The sequence below is a fragment of the Pseudonaja textilis genome, chromosome 2, assembly GCF_049901715.1.
Source record: "Pseudonaja textilis isolate UNSWEBS1 chromosome 2, rPseTex1.2, whole genome shotgun sequence".
In the NCBI taxonomy this organism is placed as follows: domain Eukaryota; kingdom Metazoa; phylum Chordata; class Lepidosauria; order Squamata; family Elapidae; genus Pseudonaja; species Pseudonaja textilis.
In genome coordinates, this window is record NC_141991.1 from 89,032,115 (window position 1) to 89,050,243 (window position 18,129).

General features: G+C 35.2%; 1 protein-coding gene across 1 annotated transcript; it reads right to left on the reverse strand.

Moving 5' to 3' along the window:
- Window positions 1-1,762: 1,762 nt before the first annotated feature.
- On the reverse strand, window positions 1,763-14,104 carry LOC113433541 (interleukin-12 subunit beta-like). The gene is made up of 7 exons (XM_026696159.2): window positions 14,023-14,104; window positions 10,782-11,066; window positions 7,916-8,042; window positions 6,780-6,973; window positions 5,676-5,812; window positions 3,453-3,604; window positions 1,763-1,778 (listed from the first exon to the last, which is right to left on the reverse strand). The coding sequence occupies exons 1-7, from the start codon at window positions 14,102-14,104 to the stop codon at window positions 1,763-1,765; spliced, it is 993 nt and encodes a 330-aa protein (XP_026551944.2).
- Window positions 14,105-18,129: the final 4,025 nt, after the last annotated feature.

The window sequence follows — 18,129 nt, forward strand, 5'->3', positions numbered from 1 at the left end:
TGGTCACCACCTTCAGAACCACTCCTTCATTGGGGATGTCTTGCTAACTGCCTATGCTTTCCACCTGTTGTCTATTCCATTTGCACAACAGCATCTGAAATTGATTGTCAATCAGTGTTGCTACCTAAGTGGACAGTTTGATTTCACAGAAGTGAGATTGACTTGGAGTTACATTGTGTTGTTTAAGTGTTCCCTTTATTTTTTTGAGCAGTGTACATTCTTTTATAGGCCCCTGCTCTATGATTCGGACAGAAGACTCTGATTCCAAAGTCCCATATAGTAATTTACAGTTTTTATAATGCCTACAAAATAGCAACAGTTAACTGTACTAGTATTGAAAATGTTTTGTTTAAGGCTACTTTTACTGTACATCACGTTTCTGTTTTACAGCTACATTTGTGGTTTGTAAATACAATACACTAGTTGTTCTTTAGGTGTTCTGTAAAGGAAGGGTTGACACACCTCTTCAGTTTTAATTTAGATGCTGAAATGTCAATAATGAATATCTTACAATCCTGATATAAAGTCTATTCAACAAAATTTGAGCATGGAACTGCAGAGAATAAGAAATAAATATCTTACTGCAGAGCCTATGACAACAATCAATATATCAGTAAATTAATTATAACAATGTTGTAGATGAAATAGTATTACTAATTCATTTTATGAGGGATCCACTATTAATTGTGCCATTATATTATATATTTTTCATTTTATAAACTTATTTCCTTCCTTCCTTCCTTCCTTCCTTCCATCCTTCCTTCCTTCCTTCCTTCCTTCCTTCCACCTCACTACCCAAAGTGATGGTTGTAATTACTCTCAGTGATTAACTATACCCACATGGCATTTAAAATGCAGTAATATACAATCAAGCATAGTTAAATGTTCATAATATATATTTTAAATAATACAATAAAATAAAATAAAATAAAGCATCAATAACAACAATAACAAACCAATGTTATCAATTCATCCTCCACAGATTCCTCTAAACAATCCAATATTTAAAACTTATGGAAAACCAAGAATGAGGGAGGCAAATTTAATTTCCACCAACAATTCTGATAAATACACAGTAAATATATCAACTCAATTACCACAGGACTTTAAAATATTATAAATAATGTTACATAAAAACAAAATCCCATTTGTTTTCTTTAAAAATTTTCTCCTACAGATTCCAATAAATAGAATTTTAACAGAATTCTCAATTTATATTGCATGGGCTTAGAACTTTTTCATCTTCCTAGCTGGGAATTCTTTGAGCTATTGTCCCAATATTGGGCACAGGCTTCTAGATAAAGAAAGCTGATACAATAAGTGGAGGCTTGTAAATCAAGGTTCATCCCAGATTGTCTTCAGCTTTTGAAAGAGAGGAGACTTCTACATATACATGCATATAATCTCCCCCAAATATACATCGAAGAATACAAGAACAGTGATCACCTCAGATCTTACATTCTTAACCATCATGTTTTTGCTTTTAAAATTTTACTTCAATTTACTTTATTTAACCAATTATAGAATATAAAAGGCATGACCTGCAGTCCAATTCCCCCCTTTCTTAGGGAAATAGGAATTCTAAAAGCATCAATTTTAAAAGTCCTGTATAAATATATAATAACAATTACAACAATCTATAAATAAGTATAACAAAACTTCAGCAGGTGGTTATTTTCAATTCTGACACCTGCATTTTTACTTCCTTCTCATCTCATGGATGCAATTATCTGGTTGATTCTACAGGAGATTTGTAGGATGTCTAGTTGATCCGGTATCTAAAGTAAAATGGAAAGAGAAATAATGGAATTTAAATTATTGTATCTTGAGCACCATATCTCTTGGTTTTATCTCTAGACAGAGAGTTGTTATCTCTAGCAAGTCCACTTGGAGAATTTGGCTCAATTTTTTATTCTATTCATATTATCTCTAAACAATCACTTTCTTGTATGAATTTTCCCCCAATCCTTTTGAACAGAAAGGGTAGTAGTCTGCAATATATATCACTATTTTTATTTTAAAATACTTTTTGAGGGTCTGATGTTTTGGAGGCATTGTTTATTCTGGTGATTGCCTGGACTAGTCCCAGCAGTTTTCTTGGTAAGATTTCAGAAGTGGTTTGCCATTGCCTACTTCCTAGGGCTGACAATGATTGACTGGCACACAATCATCCAGCTGGTTTTATGCTTAAGGCAAGACTTGAAGTTCTCCAGAGTCTAGTTAAGTGCCTTAATCATGACACAAAACTGGCTTTCATTAAAGCACAGGAAATCCTCATCTAATGACCACAATTTGGAACTGGCAATTTGATAATTAAGTAAACTGAAATAATGAACTGTGCATAACTTCTTACTTCAGCTTGCTTTTGCTTAAGCCTTATTTAAAAGTAAGAGGAAAGAATCAATAAGCTCAAAGGCTGTTCACTGGCATGACTTTCACCCGTGGTTCTACTTTTTGAACACAGTATGGGAGGAAGAAAAAAAAACAGGGGAGTTAAATATTGTATTGTAGAATTGTTATTGCTTGCAATATTCATTCCTCCCCCCTCCTTCTCATTATACATTTAAACATTTTTCCACATATTTGAAATATCCAGTGGCCTGAAAAATCTGCTTGACGAGAGAGGACAAAGAAATAAATGGTTTGTGTTTCACAATCTTATTCAACTTTCAACATTCAGCAATGTAAGTTAATTAATTTAAGATTTCAGAGAAGCTCTGTTGTATTAACTTTCTTTCTTAATATTTTTTTAAAAGAGTGGAGGAAAGCTAGTAACTCCTCAAAATTTTCTGCTCTGCAGAAAATGAAGCATAAAAGCCAAGGTTTTAGTAGACTGAATATATTAATTATGGGAAAAAATGAAACTTCAGAAGGAGATGGTGGGGGAACAGCATAGAGTCAGATTGTAGGAGATGACTAGGTTGAGGCTGAGGGAGGGGTCAAGTGTGTCATCAGTCTTGAGTCCCTTCATTCCCACAAGAGATCTAAGTCCAGCCCACCTTGAATTCCATTGACGCTTATGTATTGCCAATTTACTTTGACCATTATTAGTTCAGATTTTTGTAAAGAGTGCTAACATGCAATAAACCTGTATTCATTTGAACCACTCTGGCTCCTGATTTCTTAGGCAAAACTAGCAAAATACAATTTTGTTTATCGTATGTTATGAACAACGATAGCAACATCATGTGGCTGCATTGCTTCTCATAGAACTATCAATAAAAATTATTGGGTTTTTAAAAAAATATTAATTAATATGTGCAAGTAGATAAATTCGGAATCAGAACATTTGTATACCAAGGTTTATCTTGAATAATCTATTGCGTGCAACACATATTTTTTCTGCCTAAAAGAAATAGTCAGGTTTTACAAATAATATAAAGTGACTATAAAAAAAATCCAATATAAACCCATGCTGCTGACCACTAAAAATGAGTTCTATTTATTCATACCTGCAATCTGACCAATTGCTCCAATCAGAATGGCTGTTATAATGATCCCGGGATCGAATTAAGCAGCGGTAACCAGAAAAGCGACACAGTTTCTTAGTAATGGTCATGATGTCTCCATGTTGAAGTAATAATGAATGATCAACTTCAGAAATCTGAGAATAAAATTAAATTTATAATAAAATGGAATAAAATTCCATTTAATGTATTGTAAGTTCATTTACCAAGCACATAAGCCAAACAGGCATAGAAATTCCAGAAAGGATGTGTCAATTCTCCTAAATTGAGATAGACAAGGATGGGGATGCTGAAGTCAATTCAGTTCAATTCTGATTACGTGCAGGGGTGGTATTCAGCAGGTTCTGACCAGTTCTGGAGAACCAGTAGTGGAAATTTTGAATAGTTCAGAGAACTGGCAAACACTACCTGTACAGTATCCTTCCCCTGCCATGCCCACCAACCCACGCCCACAAAACTGGTAGTAAAAAAATTTGAATCCCACCACTGATTGCGTGTGAATCTTGTCCTTGATTTAGGAGTAAAAAAAAAAAGACAATTATAATTCCCCCCTCATTCTGTTTTCATAACGAATCTATCAAACCTAGAGCTACAGTGGTTAGAGTGCAGTACTGCAGGCTACTTCTGCTGACTGCCAGCTGCCTGAAATTTGGAAGTTCGAATTTCACCAGGCTGAAGGTTGATTCAGCCTTCCATCCTTCCGAGGTGGGTAAAACGAGGACCCAGATTGTTGGGGGAAATATGCTGACTTTATAAACTACTTAGAAAAGTCTGTAAAGCATTGAAGCGGTATATAAGTCTAAATGCTATTGCTATCAGGTTCAGAAAATGTGACTGGTTCAACCTATGATAACATGAGGATTTGAGCCTAGGTCTCCTTGATCTCAGTTCAGTATCTTACTCCATAGACCACTGCTTCCTATAAATGATCTTTCCAGATTTTCATTATGCCCATTAAATATATATATGAAAAGTGCTAAAACTGAATTGGCTGAAAATTCATGAGATTTATATCAGGCACTAGAAACTGAATCATTGACATTTCCCAACCTTCACTATTCAGAGTTAATGTCTTCTGCTATGGAGCACATGAAAAAAGATCACTGCCTCCCAAGTGTTCCAGATGTAACTGTACAGGAAAGGAACAGGAAGTAACATTCCTAAAAATCTGGATCCTTGATTTAATCCAGAAAATACATTTCGGAATACTACTATAGGCAATTGTATGCCAAGATAACGAGACACTGAGACAATTCCCTTGTGCCATCATTCTGCTGAACAGCTTATTCTCATAGTACTGTCTTAAGCCTAAGTATATTTACCCATGTTATATGGCTGTTATTATTATTCTTATCTTTTTACTACCCCTCTTATATGTATCATTATTATGATTATTACTCTATTGCTTTGCATGCACACTGAAAGCTTTTGAACTAGAGAAGATGTGTCTAATAACACTGTGTGTCTTGTGTGCTAGGGTGGGATTCAAAAATCCCAACAACTGGTTCTCTGCCCAGTTGCTGGGTAGCCATAGCCATGATGGGCATGGCCTACCAGAACTTCTGGGAGGGCCATTTTTCTCCTTCCCCAGAGTCTGGAAGCTTCCCTTGGGTGGGCAAAAATGGCCTCCCTGGGCTCCGGAGGACCACCAGAAGCCAGAGACAGGCTTGCTTCTGGACTTCCAGAACTTCCGGGAGGGCCTTTATTCACCTTCCCAGAGCCTCCAGGTGGACCCTGGACTTACCTGCATCCAAAATGGGCCATATGGAGATTCCTGGAAGGAATGGGGTAGGGTGGAATGGGCCAGCCGGTCAGTTCAACTACTGGTTCAATGAACCAGATGTAAATTTAACATCCGGTTCACCCAAACTGGCCCGAATCGGCTGAATCCCACCCCTGCTTCTGTGTCTAATAACACCAGGCCAATAAAGTATTCTATTTCTATTAATTCACCAAAAATATATGAGATAAATAGAGATAGACAACATGATAATCGTCACAGATTTTGAGTTACTTCATTTTCAACCAATTTGATTAAAGTTCTATATTTCAGGGATTTGTATCCAAACTTCTGTTGGAGAGCAGAACTGCCGACACCAGATTGTCTGCTTCTAGTTCATCAACGTCATGTTCTCATTATTGCCATAGTTCTGCAGCTGTGTGTCTTAAAATGTCTTCAAAGAAAGTACATGTGCTTAAAAAAATTACCTCTTCATTATTATTGAAAACCGTTTTGATCTGGTAAGTAAGCCCAAAATAAGAAACTGGGGTGCTCCAGGTTGCAGGATGTAACAAAATCAATGTGCCATTTCTGGTAACCTGGCACGGAGAAATATCCGGCTTCACTGCATGAGACAAGTAAATGAATATTATATGTAACTCTATTTGTTTTAGTTAGACTTTTAAATTATTACATACTGTTAATATCTGTCATTTTTAATGAGCTCAGAAGGGCCACATTTTTTAAGGCTGCAATGTGATTGAATATTAGCTGCTTGCTCTTTTATTATGGGAGAAAACTACCAAGTCAAAGTTCTTCTTGTGCTGACATGTTTCCTTGAAGCCTACAGTATAGTTTTTGTATGATAATCTGGGTATATCAAAATTATCACATTTGTGGACCTCTAAATATTCTAGGCTACAATTCCCAGAAGCACCAACCAGCATGGCTAATGATCAGATTAAGGGAGTTACAGTACATTCGGAGGGAGCTTACCCAGATTACATACTGTGCTTAAAAATTTATGCTCTTTGATCATAATAGGTGTAAATGGTATCAAATCTCTTTGAAAATTAGCCAGGTGGTCTGTGCTCACCTTGGCAGGTAGTAAAAAAATTAAGTAACTAACTAACTGATAAGTACCCAATAGGAGACTAATCAGAATGCCAATTAGGAAAAGAAAGGCAATAGCAAATCACTTCCAGACAGTTGCCAAGAAACTATTTGAATGTGATCATGGAGTTATAGAAGTCAAACTCAACTTTCAAGACTTGGATTTGAACTATATGAAAAATCAAAGACATTGTAAGCATGGTGGGCAGGTATTATCCCTGAAATGAGATTACTATTAGAAAATCCTGATTTGGATTAGTGCATTGTTTGTTCTTGTCCTGCAAATTGTTTTGATTTCAAAAAAGCCACTCAAATTTTCATTGGAAAAAGACTCGCAAACAAGCTTATGTTGCCCTCTACTGTCCATATTATATTTTGCAGCCAAAAGGGGAAATTATTTCTGTATATGGAAATTGTTATTTTTTGTTTGTTTTCTCAGCCTGTTGAATTGACAAAATGAAGTATTTTACATGACTTACAGATATCCTTGATGAAGAAACTTCTCTTATGTTTTTCATGGACAAATACATCAGTCAAACAAACATGAAGTGACAATTCAATTTGTTCATACTCCTCAGTATATGAACAGGGATTTTCTCTTCTGCAGGAAGCTGAATATTCTGTGTTTGTTATCTCAGAATTAATGTCACAAATTACTCTTCCTGATGCAGACCTGCATTTAAAACCAAGATCCAACTGAGTCAGGATTTCTACCTCTTCTTTTTTAAAAAAAACCTTGACTAATTATCAGATTTTAAACATCAGCAATGAAAATAAATATAGACTTCAGAAAATATGTTCTAGAAGAACCTTGTATTAGTGTTAGTAGTAGTATTGTTAGTTACCCTGAATTCTCTCATGGGATCAGATAATTTAGTAGCTCTATCCCACAATTAGTTTTCATGGATTAGATAATTTTAACGATAGATAAAAACTATACCTTGTAAAAATCATGAACATTCACTTTGCCCTAGCTTAGACAATATAACAAGCCCAATGCTATCAGCCATTGCATTATTGGCTCAGTCATCTCCTAAAGAACATTTCATATACAATGCTTTACTATGTATTCTTCTTCATTAACAAATTTGATTTTATTGAACTTAATTGAGACCATTCTAAAGCACATAAGAGTGCTGTAGTGCAGGCCACATCTGCTGACTACCGGCTGCCTGCAATTTGGCAGTTTGAATCCCACAGGCTCAAAGTTGACTCAGCCTTCCATCCTTCCAGGGTAGATAAAATGAGGATCCAGAGTATTGGGGGCAATATGCTAACTCTGTAAACTTCTTAAAGAGGGCTGTAAGCATTATAAAGCAGTATATAAGTCTAAGTGCTATTGCTATTACTAATTCTAATGAAGTTTCAAAAGGATGAAAATTGTACTATGACAATGCTCCATCATTTTGGCACTGCAAATCACATTAAAGTACTTAAGAGGCAGAGTTTATGATACAGTTCAGGCTTCATCACTTGTCCCTCCTTCACAAACAGCTTTCTGATCTGAGAATATTTATATGCAAGATGCATATAATCCATGCCCGATTCTTGACGTTCCTTTTAACCTGCAGCTAACAATTATATGTGCAATATAATAATACATTAAATGACTTACTTCATTTGATTTTCATCTCCAATCCAAAATTTTAGGTTTGGATTTTGACTGTGCACTTTCCAAAAGCATGTGAAGTTCCCCGAATAATTATTTGCTTCACAATAGAAATAGGCATTTTTCTCTGGATCTAGAGGGCAAAAATAAAATGGCCTTAAATGCAGCATATTTTAGAGCTATATATATTAGATTATTTCTAATTTATGATTTAATGCAGGGCATTTTCAGGGCATTGAAAGCATCAAGGTGAATAAAAAAATGTTAAAAATTATTTTGCGAATAAATTATATTATGGTACAATGTACATTATAATTCTGATACACACACACACACAAAAAGAATTATCAAGTTTTTTTCTGAATGTTCATGCTATTCTCTTTCCAATCATCTGAATTCTATGTTACTTATTTATTTATTAAATTTATATACTTTAATACTGCCCTGTGCAAAGGCAGGAAGAAGTCTGGCCATGCCTTACTCTTGTTGATGATAATTTTTCTTATTCATCTACAATGGAAATACTATTACCAGTCCAAACAATATTCCAAAATACATTCTTGGTTATAAAAAAAAACCCCTTCCCATTCCCACTCCTTAATGCTATTCCCTTTCCACAAACAAGTAAAGAAATATAAACAACCTAGTTGTTTGTGTGTTGAGAAATAAGTTGCATTTGTCCATGTGAAGGAAGCAGTGAGGGAAGCAATCCTTTTCATTCTCTTTCTTCAGGGAAGAAAAACTGCTTCTCTCTTTCCAGAAAGGAACTGATGATGATGATGATGATGATGATGATGATGATGATGATGATGATTATTATTATTATTATTATTATTATTATTATTATTTTGGAGAGGTGGGAAGATTGGCAAAAGGACATGGGCATTTAGGACAAGGCTTTCTGTCTCTGAAGTTCTGCCCATGATACATAGCATCCGATTCTTGATTGCACCCCTCATTTAGGATTCTTGTGCTAGCAAATGCTAGTGTCAAGGGTCTGTATATAATGGCTTACTATTGGATAGTTTTGGGGTTCTACAAGGTATACAGAGCATCTGTTTCCTTAGCTAACGCTGTTGGATTAAATATAGTTTTGGGAATTTCAATTCTCATACTGAAGCTGTTTCCTAACTGACACAGCTTGATGACACCTATCAAGTCCATATAGCTGTTTCTGAACATCTTAATTTGGGAAATAACCATGTGCCAAGTTATTGTGAGTATGGATCATTGATCAGATCTATGGAACAAGAACAGACAATACCACCCGCTACTTTATAACACCATTGTTTTTTTTAATAAGTTGACCAGTGCATTATTCAAATGCTAGAATGTTTCTTTCTTTTTTAACATGCTGGGCTATTTAGGAGCCAGAGTGATACCCTTCTTCCTTACAAATTGTAAAAAAAATGATGAAATGATATACCAATGAACTTGGGAAAAGAAAGAAAAAAACATAACACATTAAAGTAGTTGACTCTGGGAAAGAAAAAAATATTCTTAAAAAAATAATTCCTAGGTTTTTCATAAATGATTTTTTTATGTCAGGCAAATGTTATTAGTGGAACATCAGTAATAATAACAACTGCAGCATTGATTTTGGAGCCCAACAGGGAAAATGGAAGAAAGGAACGTTTACTTTAAACCTGATTGTTGTACCTGTATATTGATGCTTTAACTTTGTTAACTTTGTATTGCAATTTTTTCAAATATAATATGAATTGATCAGAAGTGGTATTCAGCAGGTTCTGACCAGTTCTGGAGAACCGATAGCTGAAATTTTGAGTAGTTTGGAGAACTGGCAAATGCCACCCCTGACAGGAGATTTTATAGTATCCTTCCCCTGCCATGCCCACCAAGCCATGCCCACAGAACTAGTAGTAAAAAAAATTGAATCCCACCACTGGAATTGATGCATGTCTAGTGAGAGAAAAAAGAATGGCATGACAGCTGTGGAATTGTCCAGCATCTTGAACAGGACATAATTTTCTTAAAGTGGCTTCATAGCTTAGATCCGTTAGCATGAGAATGGGGCAGGATGATCTTTAAAATGCAGTGTGGAAGTACTCTTGGTCAAGTAAGTGGATTAGACAGAGTATTGTAATCTAGCTCATCTGTAATCATTGGATCCATTCATTTTGAAATTTAGCTCTCATAACTTATTCAACTCTGTAGAAGTAGGAAATCTATCAGATTGTTTGATGGAATCTGAAAAAATCCTGAACACTTTTAGGGGATTTCTGGATAACATTTTGGGTTTTTCTGCTAAATCACTTCAAAACCCTGAAAACTTGGAACTGCTAGGCTAAATTTCACTGACAGTATCTCTAAACTGAGAAAGAACTATTAGGTATCAAGTGCTCAAAAATACCTTTATGTGTCTCAGCACAGAAGCATTTTATAGGAAAGAAACAGAAGCTAAAGAGAAATGATTAACTTAGTAAGAGTTGTTTGAACAACAACATGGAGAATATAAGATGAAACCAAGAGAACAATTGGTTGCATAAGCATTTCATTTTTACTACTTTTTGTATGCACAACTAAGATAAAGATTCAAGATAGATAACACCACAGTTGAAAGTGAGTATCAAAAGACAGAATTTGAAACTGAGTTATATACAAAGGATGAACAAGTAATTGCCAAAAGTCTTGCAGATGAATAAATGAAAAAATTGTATGCTAAGAATTTTGAATATAACATATTATTGGAATAGTAGGAAAACATTGTTCAAATAGTAGGAAACTTTATATAATGCTATAAGTTAAAAGAGAATAACATTTGTATTACTTTTATCTTGTTAAAAGTCTTCAATAAAATTATATTTTAAAATGAAGAAACAGTACACAGTAACTATACTGCTCAGAAACTTACATTTCTTGAGAATTGGTTCATCTATTTCTCCTTGTTCATTCTTCTTAGTAATGTAAACAACTCTGAAACTCAGAAGCTCATGTGTGGTGCTACTCCAACAGGTATAATTGCCAGCATCTGGAGTCCCTCTGACTCTTATTGTCAAATTCCTGCCATTTCCTACCCATTTGGGGCCTTTCTTCCAATAAACCGATCCATGCTGACTTTCAGATTTGTCGCAGTTGAGCGTCCGCTTTTCAGGATGTGCTGTATTATCTGAAGACCACTGGGATTCTGCAAAGCACTCTAAACATTGTAAAATTGTTAAGTTGTAAAACCCAAAAAGGACAGGCCTGGTTCCTTGTACCTTGAAAATGCTAACACATCCTTACATTACAGCATTTAGTTTAAAAAAGTAAAGATTGCACCACATGCAAAGCAAAACAGTGCTCGCCCTTAAGTAGCTGTCATAGTGACACCATGAACAAAAGGCTTCAGAAGAATCTAATAAAATATGCAGTTTGGGTAAGTCTCTGATTCTGTCTCTGGCCTGGAAGAAAACTTGGCATGGATACAAAATTAATATTTAATATTCCCCATATTGGAGGTACATCTAAGAGGAGGAGGTACATCTATAACTGGTCCAAGAAGGGCCTTCTATGTGGTGGCTCTTTTCTTGTGAAACATCCTGCAGAAATAAGATTGGTTTTTAATCTGACACTCTTTCACAAGACCCTGAAGACCTGGTTTTGCCAATGGGCCCGCGGCGTCCACAGTGGGATGGGACCCATCAAGTGACTTATTTGATTGATTGTTGTCATCAGGGATTTGGGGGGTTATTGCTTTTTAAAAATATATTAAATTTTTATCTTTGTAACTTACTCAGAGTTATGGAAAGTGAGTTGACTGGACATATACATGTTTCTTAAATATATAAATAGTGAACTCCCATGTACATCTGTTATGTGATAACATTTTTTGCTTTTGGCACAGAGTTACAAATAACTGACAGCATACACATTATATACATGACCATTTCATATAGTTTCATTTCTATCTTGAACCCCTGTGGAACAGAGCATTCTATTCAATATTTGCAATATGTCTACAAGTGATGCTTGTAGTTACTCATTGTCAAATCTGTTACTGCCATAGACTTACAGATAGTCTTCAACTTATGACCATAATTGGGACCAGAATTTCTGTTGTGAAGCAAGATGATTATTGAGTAAGTCACACCTGATTTAACAACTGTTTTCGGTATGCCTGATAAAAAAAATCACTACAGTTAAGCAAATCACCCAGTTGTTAACCAAAGCTAACTTCTCCCATTTACTTTGTTTGTTGGAAGCCAGCTGGGAAGGTCACAAATGGTGATCACATGACCCAGGGCACTGGAACCCTGTAAATACATGCCGGTTTGCCAAATGCCCAAATTTTGTTCATGTGACCATTGGGATGCTGCACAATTCTTAAGTGCTAAGACAGGGTGTAAGTTACTTTTTTCCGTGCCATTTTAACACTGAACTGTTGCTAAATGAATAGTTGTAAGTTGAGGACTACCTGTATCCATGTGTGGTAGTTGCCAATGTTTATTAAAGAAAAGAAAAAAATGAGGTATGTTTTTCTTTCTTTTGCTTTCCTGTCTTGGCCTAACCTGATCAACACAGTAAGACCATCCTGGAAAACACTGCTGTTTAAAATGCAACGTAACTTCCTCTACATTTCTGTTGTTATTGAACAAGGAGAAGACAACCACATCTTATTCAATTTGCTTCTCTTTATTTATTGCCAAATATATTTGATACACCAAACACTACTATTCTGGAAAATTATCTATTTCCCTTGTACTCATGATGTGTTCTTGGATCAGCATTTAATAGAAAAGGTATTTGATATTTCAGAAGTCCAGGCAGTGAGAAATCTTTCAACTATACTGGAGCAGAGGTGGTATTCAGCAGGTTCTGACCAGTTCTGGATAACCGGTAGCAGAAATTTTGAGTACTTGAGATTTTACAGTATCCGTCTCCTGCCACGCCCAACAAGCCACGCCCACAGAACAGGTAGTAAAAAAAATTGAATCCCACTGCTGTACTTTAGTGTAGTTTGGGTTTGGATACTGAAACTCCCGAATCTTTAATTAATTATTGAATTTTTCTCTAACATAGGAAGTAAACTGTTTTATTGCAAACTTTGATCAGAAGTAAACAATATGACTTTAAATCAATTATGGTTATTTTAACAGATAACAGATAATCAGAGTTGGAAGGCACCTTGTAGGTCATCTAGTCCAACCTCCCGCCCCAGCGGGAGACCCTATACCATTTCTGACAAATGGCAGTCCAATCTCTTCTTGAAATTCACAAGTGATGGCGCTCTCAGAACTTCTGAGGGCAAGCTGTTCCATTGGCTGATTTTGACTCCCCCCCCTCCAGCTTCAAATTGAACTTGGTGGTCTCAAGACCTGTCTCTTCCACTAGAATAGAATGGGACAGGTAAGATGGGAAATGTGGTTGTGGCATTTGTGTTTTTAATTTATTGTTGGTGGTTTTATATTTGTTTGTATTGGTTCTAAGCTGTCCTGAGTTGGGTTTAAGATGAGCAGCTATACAAATGTTATAACTATATAAATAAAATTTTCTTCAAAAGAGGCATATTGATATAAGCAATATCACCATTTGGAATGATTGGCCTCTGAAATACTCCCTATGATTCATAGGACGCTCGTATCCAGATTGTTTTGCTAAGGATTTTAAGGTTTATCAAGTGCTCCATGAAGATGTATTAAAAATAAATCTTTGGGATTGCATTTCAAGTGCTCTAAGGCAGTGGTGGGAATTGATTTTTTTTTACTACTGGTTCTGTGGGCGTGGCTTGGTGGGTGTGGCAGGGGCAGGATACTGTAAAATCTCCAATCAGAGGTGGTATTTTCCGGTTCTCCGAATTACTCAACATTTCTGCTACCGGTTCTCCAGAACTGAATACCACCTCTACTCTAAGTTCTGCATAGCATAACCATACACAGTTAATAGTTATGGTTTTGGTAAAGAAGATATTATTCAAGTCTATTCTTAGTAATGGAAGCTTATTAGTGACTTCAAGCCAGTTTCATGCAAAACTATCTGGATTGTTGTGGAGAAAAATTGGATGAAGTGTACTGTGTATGTCATTTTAAGTTCCTGGATGAAAAAGCGGAATTTTATCAAGTAATTAATACATTGCAATTTACTACAAAAATTCATTCAAAAACTCAGTGACATACCATTTGCTCTTATTTCTTGTGTTGCTTCTCTGTGAGCAACCAAAGTCAGTGTAAACATCAGGATAAATACGATGAATGTCATCTGTAAGGAAAAATAAATAAATAAAAGTAAAGATTAAAAAGAACAACTCTATATATGAGTGTACCTATCATTATTTAAGAGGATTGCATATTTATAAATGAAGGGTCCAGACATTTCATGGATTTACTTTTATTGTGAACTATCTGCCTCTGTATCTTATGAATTGACAACTTATCTGCAAAATATTTTCTTGATACTGGTATTAATATTTAATAAAGTAGTCCCATTTACAATCATGGCAAGAAGCAAGCAGAGCCTTAAGTCCTATTACCATTTTCATGGCTAATACTCCCAATCTATAGAATATATCAGTTGTTAAAAACAAGACTTAAACTATATAATGGAAACTATGATATCTAGAGTTGCACCAAGCAAATTAGACTGAAAATAAAATGGAGCATCTGGAGACTCAGGTACCATAAACATATTCTTTTTCTCTGATGTTTGAATGGTCAGAGGAATGCAGTGGTTTTGATGCTGTGAACAGAAAGGGCTCAGTGCTAAGAAATGAAAATTATTGAGTTTGTGGTAACTCCAATAGCAAAAGAAAGATTATTTGTCCCACGCTAGGAAGATTTGACAGGGCAAAAATAATCTGCATTTATTACTTTATTTTCAATAAATTTAACATGACAACTCTGTTTTAAATTATTCAAGGGTTGAAATGAGTCTTTCTTTCATATAATTTATAATTTTATATAATTGATACATTTTAACTAGTTTCTTTGATTTGTTATTGGACCTGATTTTATTTTATTTTTTTTAAAAAGAGCATATTAGAATAATTGCAATATATACCACAAAAATAAATACCAAAACACAAGGCACCATAGAAAAAGAATAAAAAATTATTCATCATTCTCTATTGAACACCTTTAACAGAAAAGATCCTCATTCTGAGGAAACTGTACTATTTTTGTTCATATAGTTTTCCTGAAGTTCAGCAGAAAACTGCATCCTTGTAAGATAAACCCATCATTCATTACCCTTTCTTTGAAAAAGTCTTCCACATTTTTCCCCTGACAACTTAAAGAGGATTGCCCAGAGTCTTCCCTTCACTAAGTTAATCATAAACAACATTTCTAATAATTCCCTTCTAAGATCCTTAACAATTTAGTTAAGGGTCTGCTGGATACATTTTCCTCAAAGAACTACACCATCTATGATCTACCAAGATCCCATATCTTTTTCACATATACTACTATATGAACTTATCTCTGATCGCAGACTCATGCCTTTGAATTATTCCTATACAAAGAAAGATTTTGTATTTGTCCCTGTTAAAATTCATTTTGCTTGTTTCTGCCCATTGCTCCAGTTTTCAAATCTTCCTGAATCCTGATAATGTCCCCCTAGATGTTTGCTGTCCTTACTATTATTACATCATCTACAGATTGGATAATCACATTTTCTAATGTCTCATCAAATAATTTACAAACACATTAAACAGTAAAGGAGTCTAGAATTCTATAGTTTGCCACTTATTATTTCCTATCATTCATTTGTCCATCTTTCTTTCTTTCTTTCTTTCTTTCTTTCTTTCTTTCTTTCTTTCTTTCTTTCTTTCTTTCTTTCTTTCTTTCTTTCTTTCTTTTTGGCTTCTCATCTCAAAAAGTGACAAATAAATTGATACATAAATAAATACTGATGTACATTTCATATATACTTCTTGTCAGTCAGTACTCCTATCCTGTGAGGTCTGAATTTGGAAGAAAAATAAATACATTCTTACCTTTTTGGCTATGTTAGCTATTGCCAATAGTAGTGTAACCTAACTGAATTGAGTTCTGTCTGCTAAACACTGCTTGCCGTATATTCATATATATATTCATATATGCTTAAATTCTGAAACCAAAAAAACACTTGGCTTAAACCACAGGGCCACAGAATTACAACATACAGAATAAGTTCCCTTTTTACAAGCAATAAAAATTTAAATACAAAAGAAACCACTATGCAAAAATTGGGAGTCCCTAATAATTCTCAGAGAGGAAATAAGATTATTAGACTGACATTTATACTATGCAACAGGAATTTCCTTTCCTGCCTAATTTTCATCCAGGCCATGCAAGTATTTGCTCTATTTATGACCTCACTGGAAATCCAGAATATGTTCTGAATTAGAGAAATGGAAATAACTGAATCTGGATGGATTTAAAAGTCCTGTTTTCGCATATATTAAAAGCAGGAGAAAACATAACTCAGATGCAGGCATCACACTGTAAAATGAAAATTCATTTTAAAGTACAGGTAGTCCTTGATTTACAGCCACAATTTACTCCACAATTTATGTTTTTAAATGAGAATTTGTTAAGTGAATTTTGCCCCATTTTATGACCTTTCTTGCCACAGCTGTTAAGTGAATCACTGCAATTGATAAATTAGTAACCTGTTGGTTAAGTAAATCTGGTTTCCCCATTGACTTTGCTTGTCAGAAGGTGATCACATGACCCCAGGATTCTGCAGCAGTCATAAGTATGAACCAATTGCCAAGCATCTGAATTTTGATCACAGGATCATGGAGATGCTGCAAAAGTTGTAACTGTGAAAAACAATCATAAATCACTTTTTTCATTGTCACTGTAACTTTGAACGGTCACTAAATGGACCGTTGTAAGTCAAGGACTACCTTTATTAGTTAAAATAGACGGTATTTAGGATACTATGCTGGACGATGAGCACCTCAGGTCAGATAGAACTCAATATGTAACTGAAGAAAAGCTGAAGAATATGAAGACTCTGGGATATCAAGTTGCAGAAAAAATTGCAAAAACAAAATTACAGTGGCAACATGGAATGTAAGAAACATAAACATGGGAAAGTTCAGTATTGTTAAAGATGAAATGAGTCTAGTACAGATTAGCACAGTTGGCAACCGCAAAATGAGATGGAGTGGAATTGGACACCTTCAGTCAGAAGATTCACTGTTTACTACTCAGGACATGAAAAACAAAGAGGGAACAGTGTTACTTACATAGTGAAAAAGGTTATAGAAAGGCCAGTGCTTGGCTACAATGACTTTGATGGCTAAACAATATTTATTTATTTATTGTTTGTTTGTTTGTTTAATATTGCTGCCTATTTGCCCATGGCGACTTGAGACAGCTTACAGAATGTAAAACCATATTTAAAATAAAAAAACAATAAAAACTAACAAAAATAATCAAATTAATAAAGTACAATAGAACAAAATCTGGAAAAAACAAATAAAAAAATCACCTCCAAATCCCACCCCCTGCCCCGACGACAGTAGATCATATGAGCCATTTGATGGGCTCCATCCCGCTCTGGGTTCCCCAAGTTCGCTGGCAGAAGCAGGTCTTCAGTGCCTTCCGGAAGAGTATTAGAGAAGGGGGCATTCTAAACTCTGGGGGAATGATGTTCCAGAGAGAGGGAGCCATCACAGAGAAGGCCCTTCTTCTGGGTCCCACCAGGTGTATCTCCCTCAGGGATGGGACCCACAGCATTCACTGCCGCCCCACTCTAATGGATTGGGTTGATATGACTGGCAAGAGATGTTCCTGTATATCAATTAGCCATCATGGACAATCCTTTAATATGATGATTATAGATGCTTATGTTCCAATTACTGATTCAGAAGAAGATGAAGTGAATGAGCTGCATGATCAGGTTCAAATCAAAATGTACAAGAAACTGTAAACAAGATTTGTTGTGCATGGTTGAAGACTGAAATGCTATCCCTGGAAATATTAAGGATGAAAATGTAATTGAACCACATGGCCTAGAAAACTGTACTGAAGCAGGAAAACAATCTACAAATTTCTGCTAACCCAATGATTGTTGTTAACAGTCTTCATACATCTGAACAAATTCTAAGTTACATAGATATTAAGGAGTATACAAAAAGTCAATTTTATTGGTAAAGTAAAGCTCAGTTATAATGGTAAAAATGTGGCTCACTGTGGAACAGCTCATGAATTACAAGTTCAAAAGCTAAAATGGAAGAAGAAAGTCACCTAATTTCTATGATATGAACTTGAGCATATCCCAAGCCGTGGTGGCGC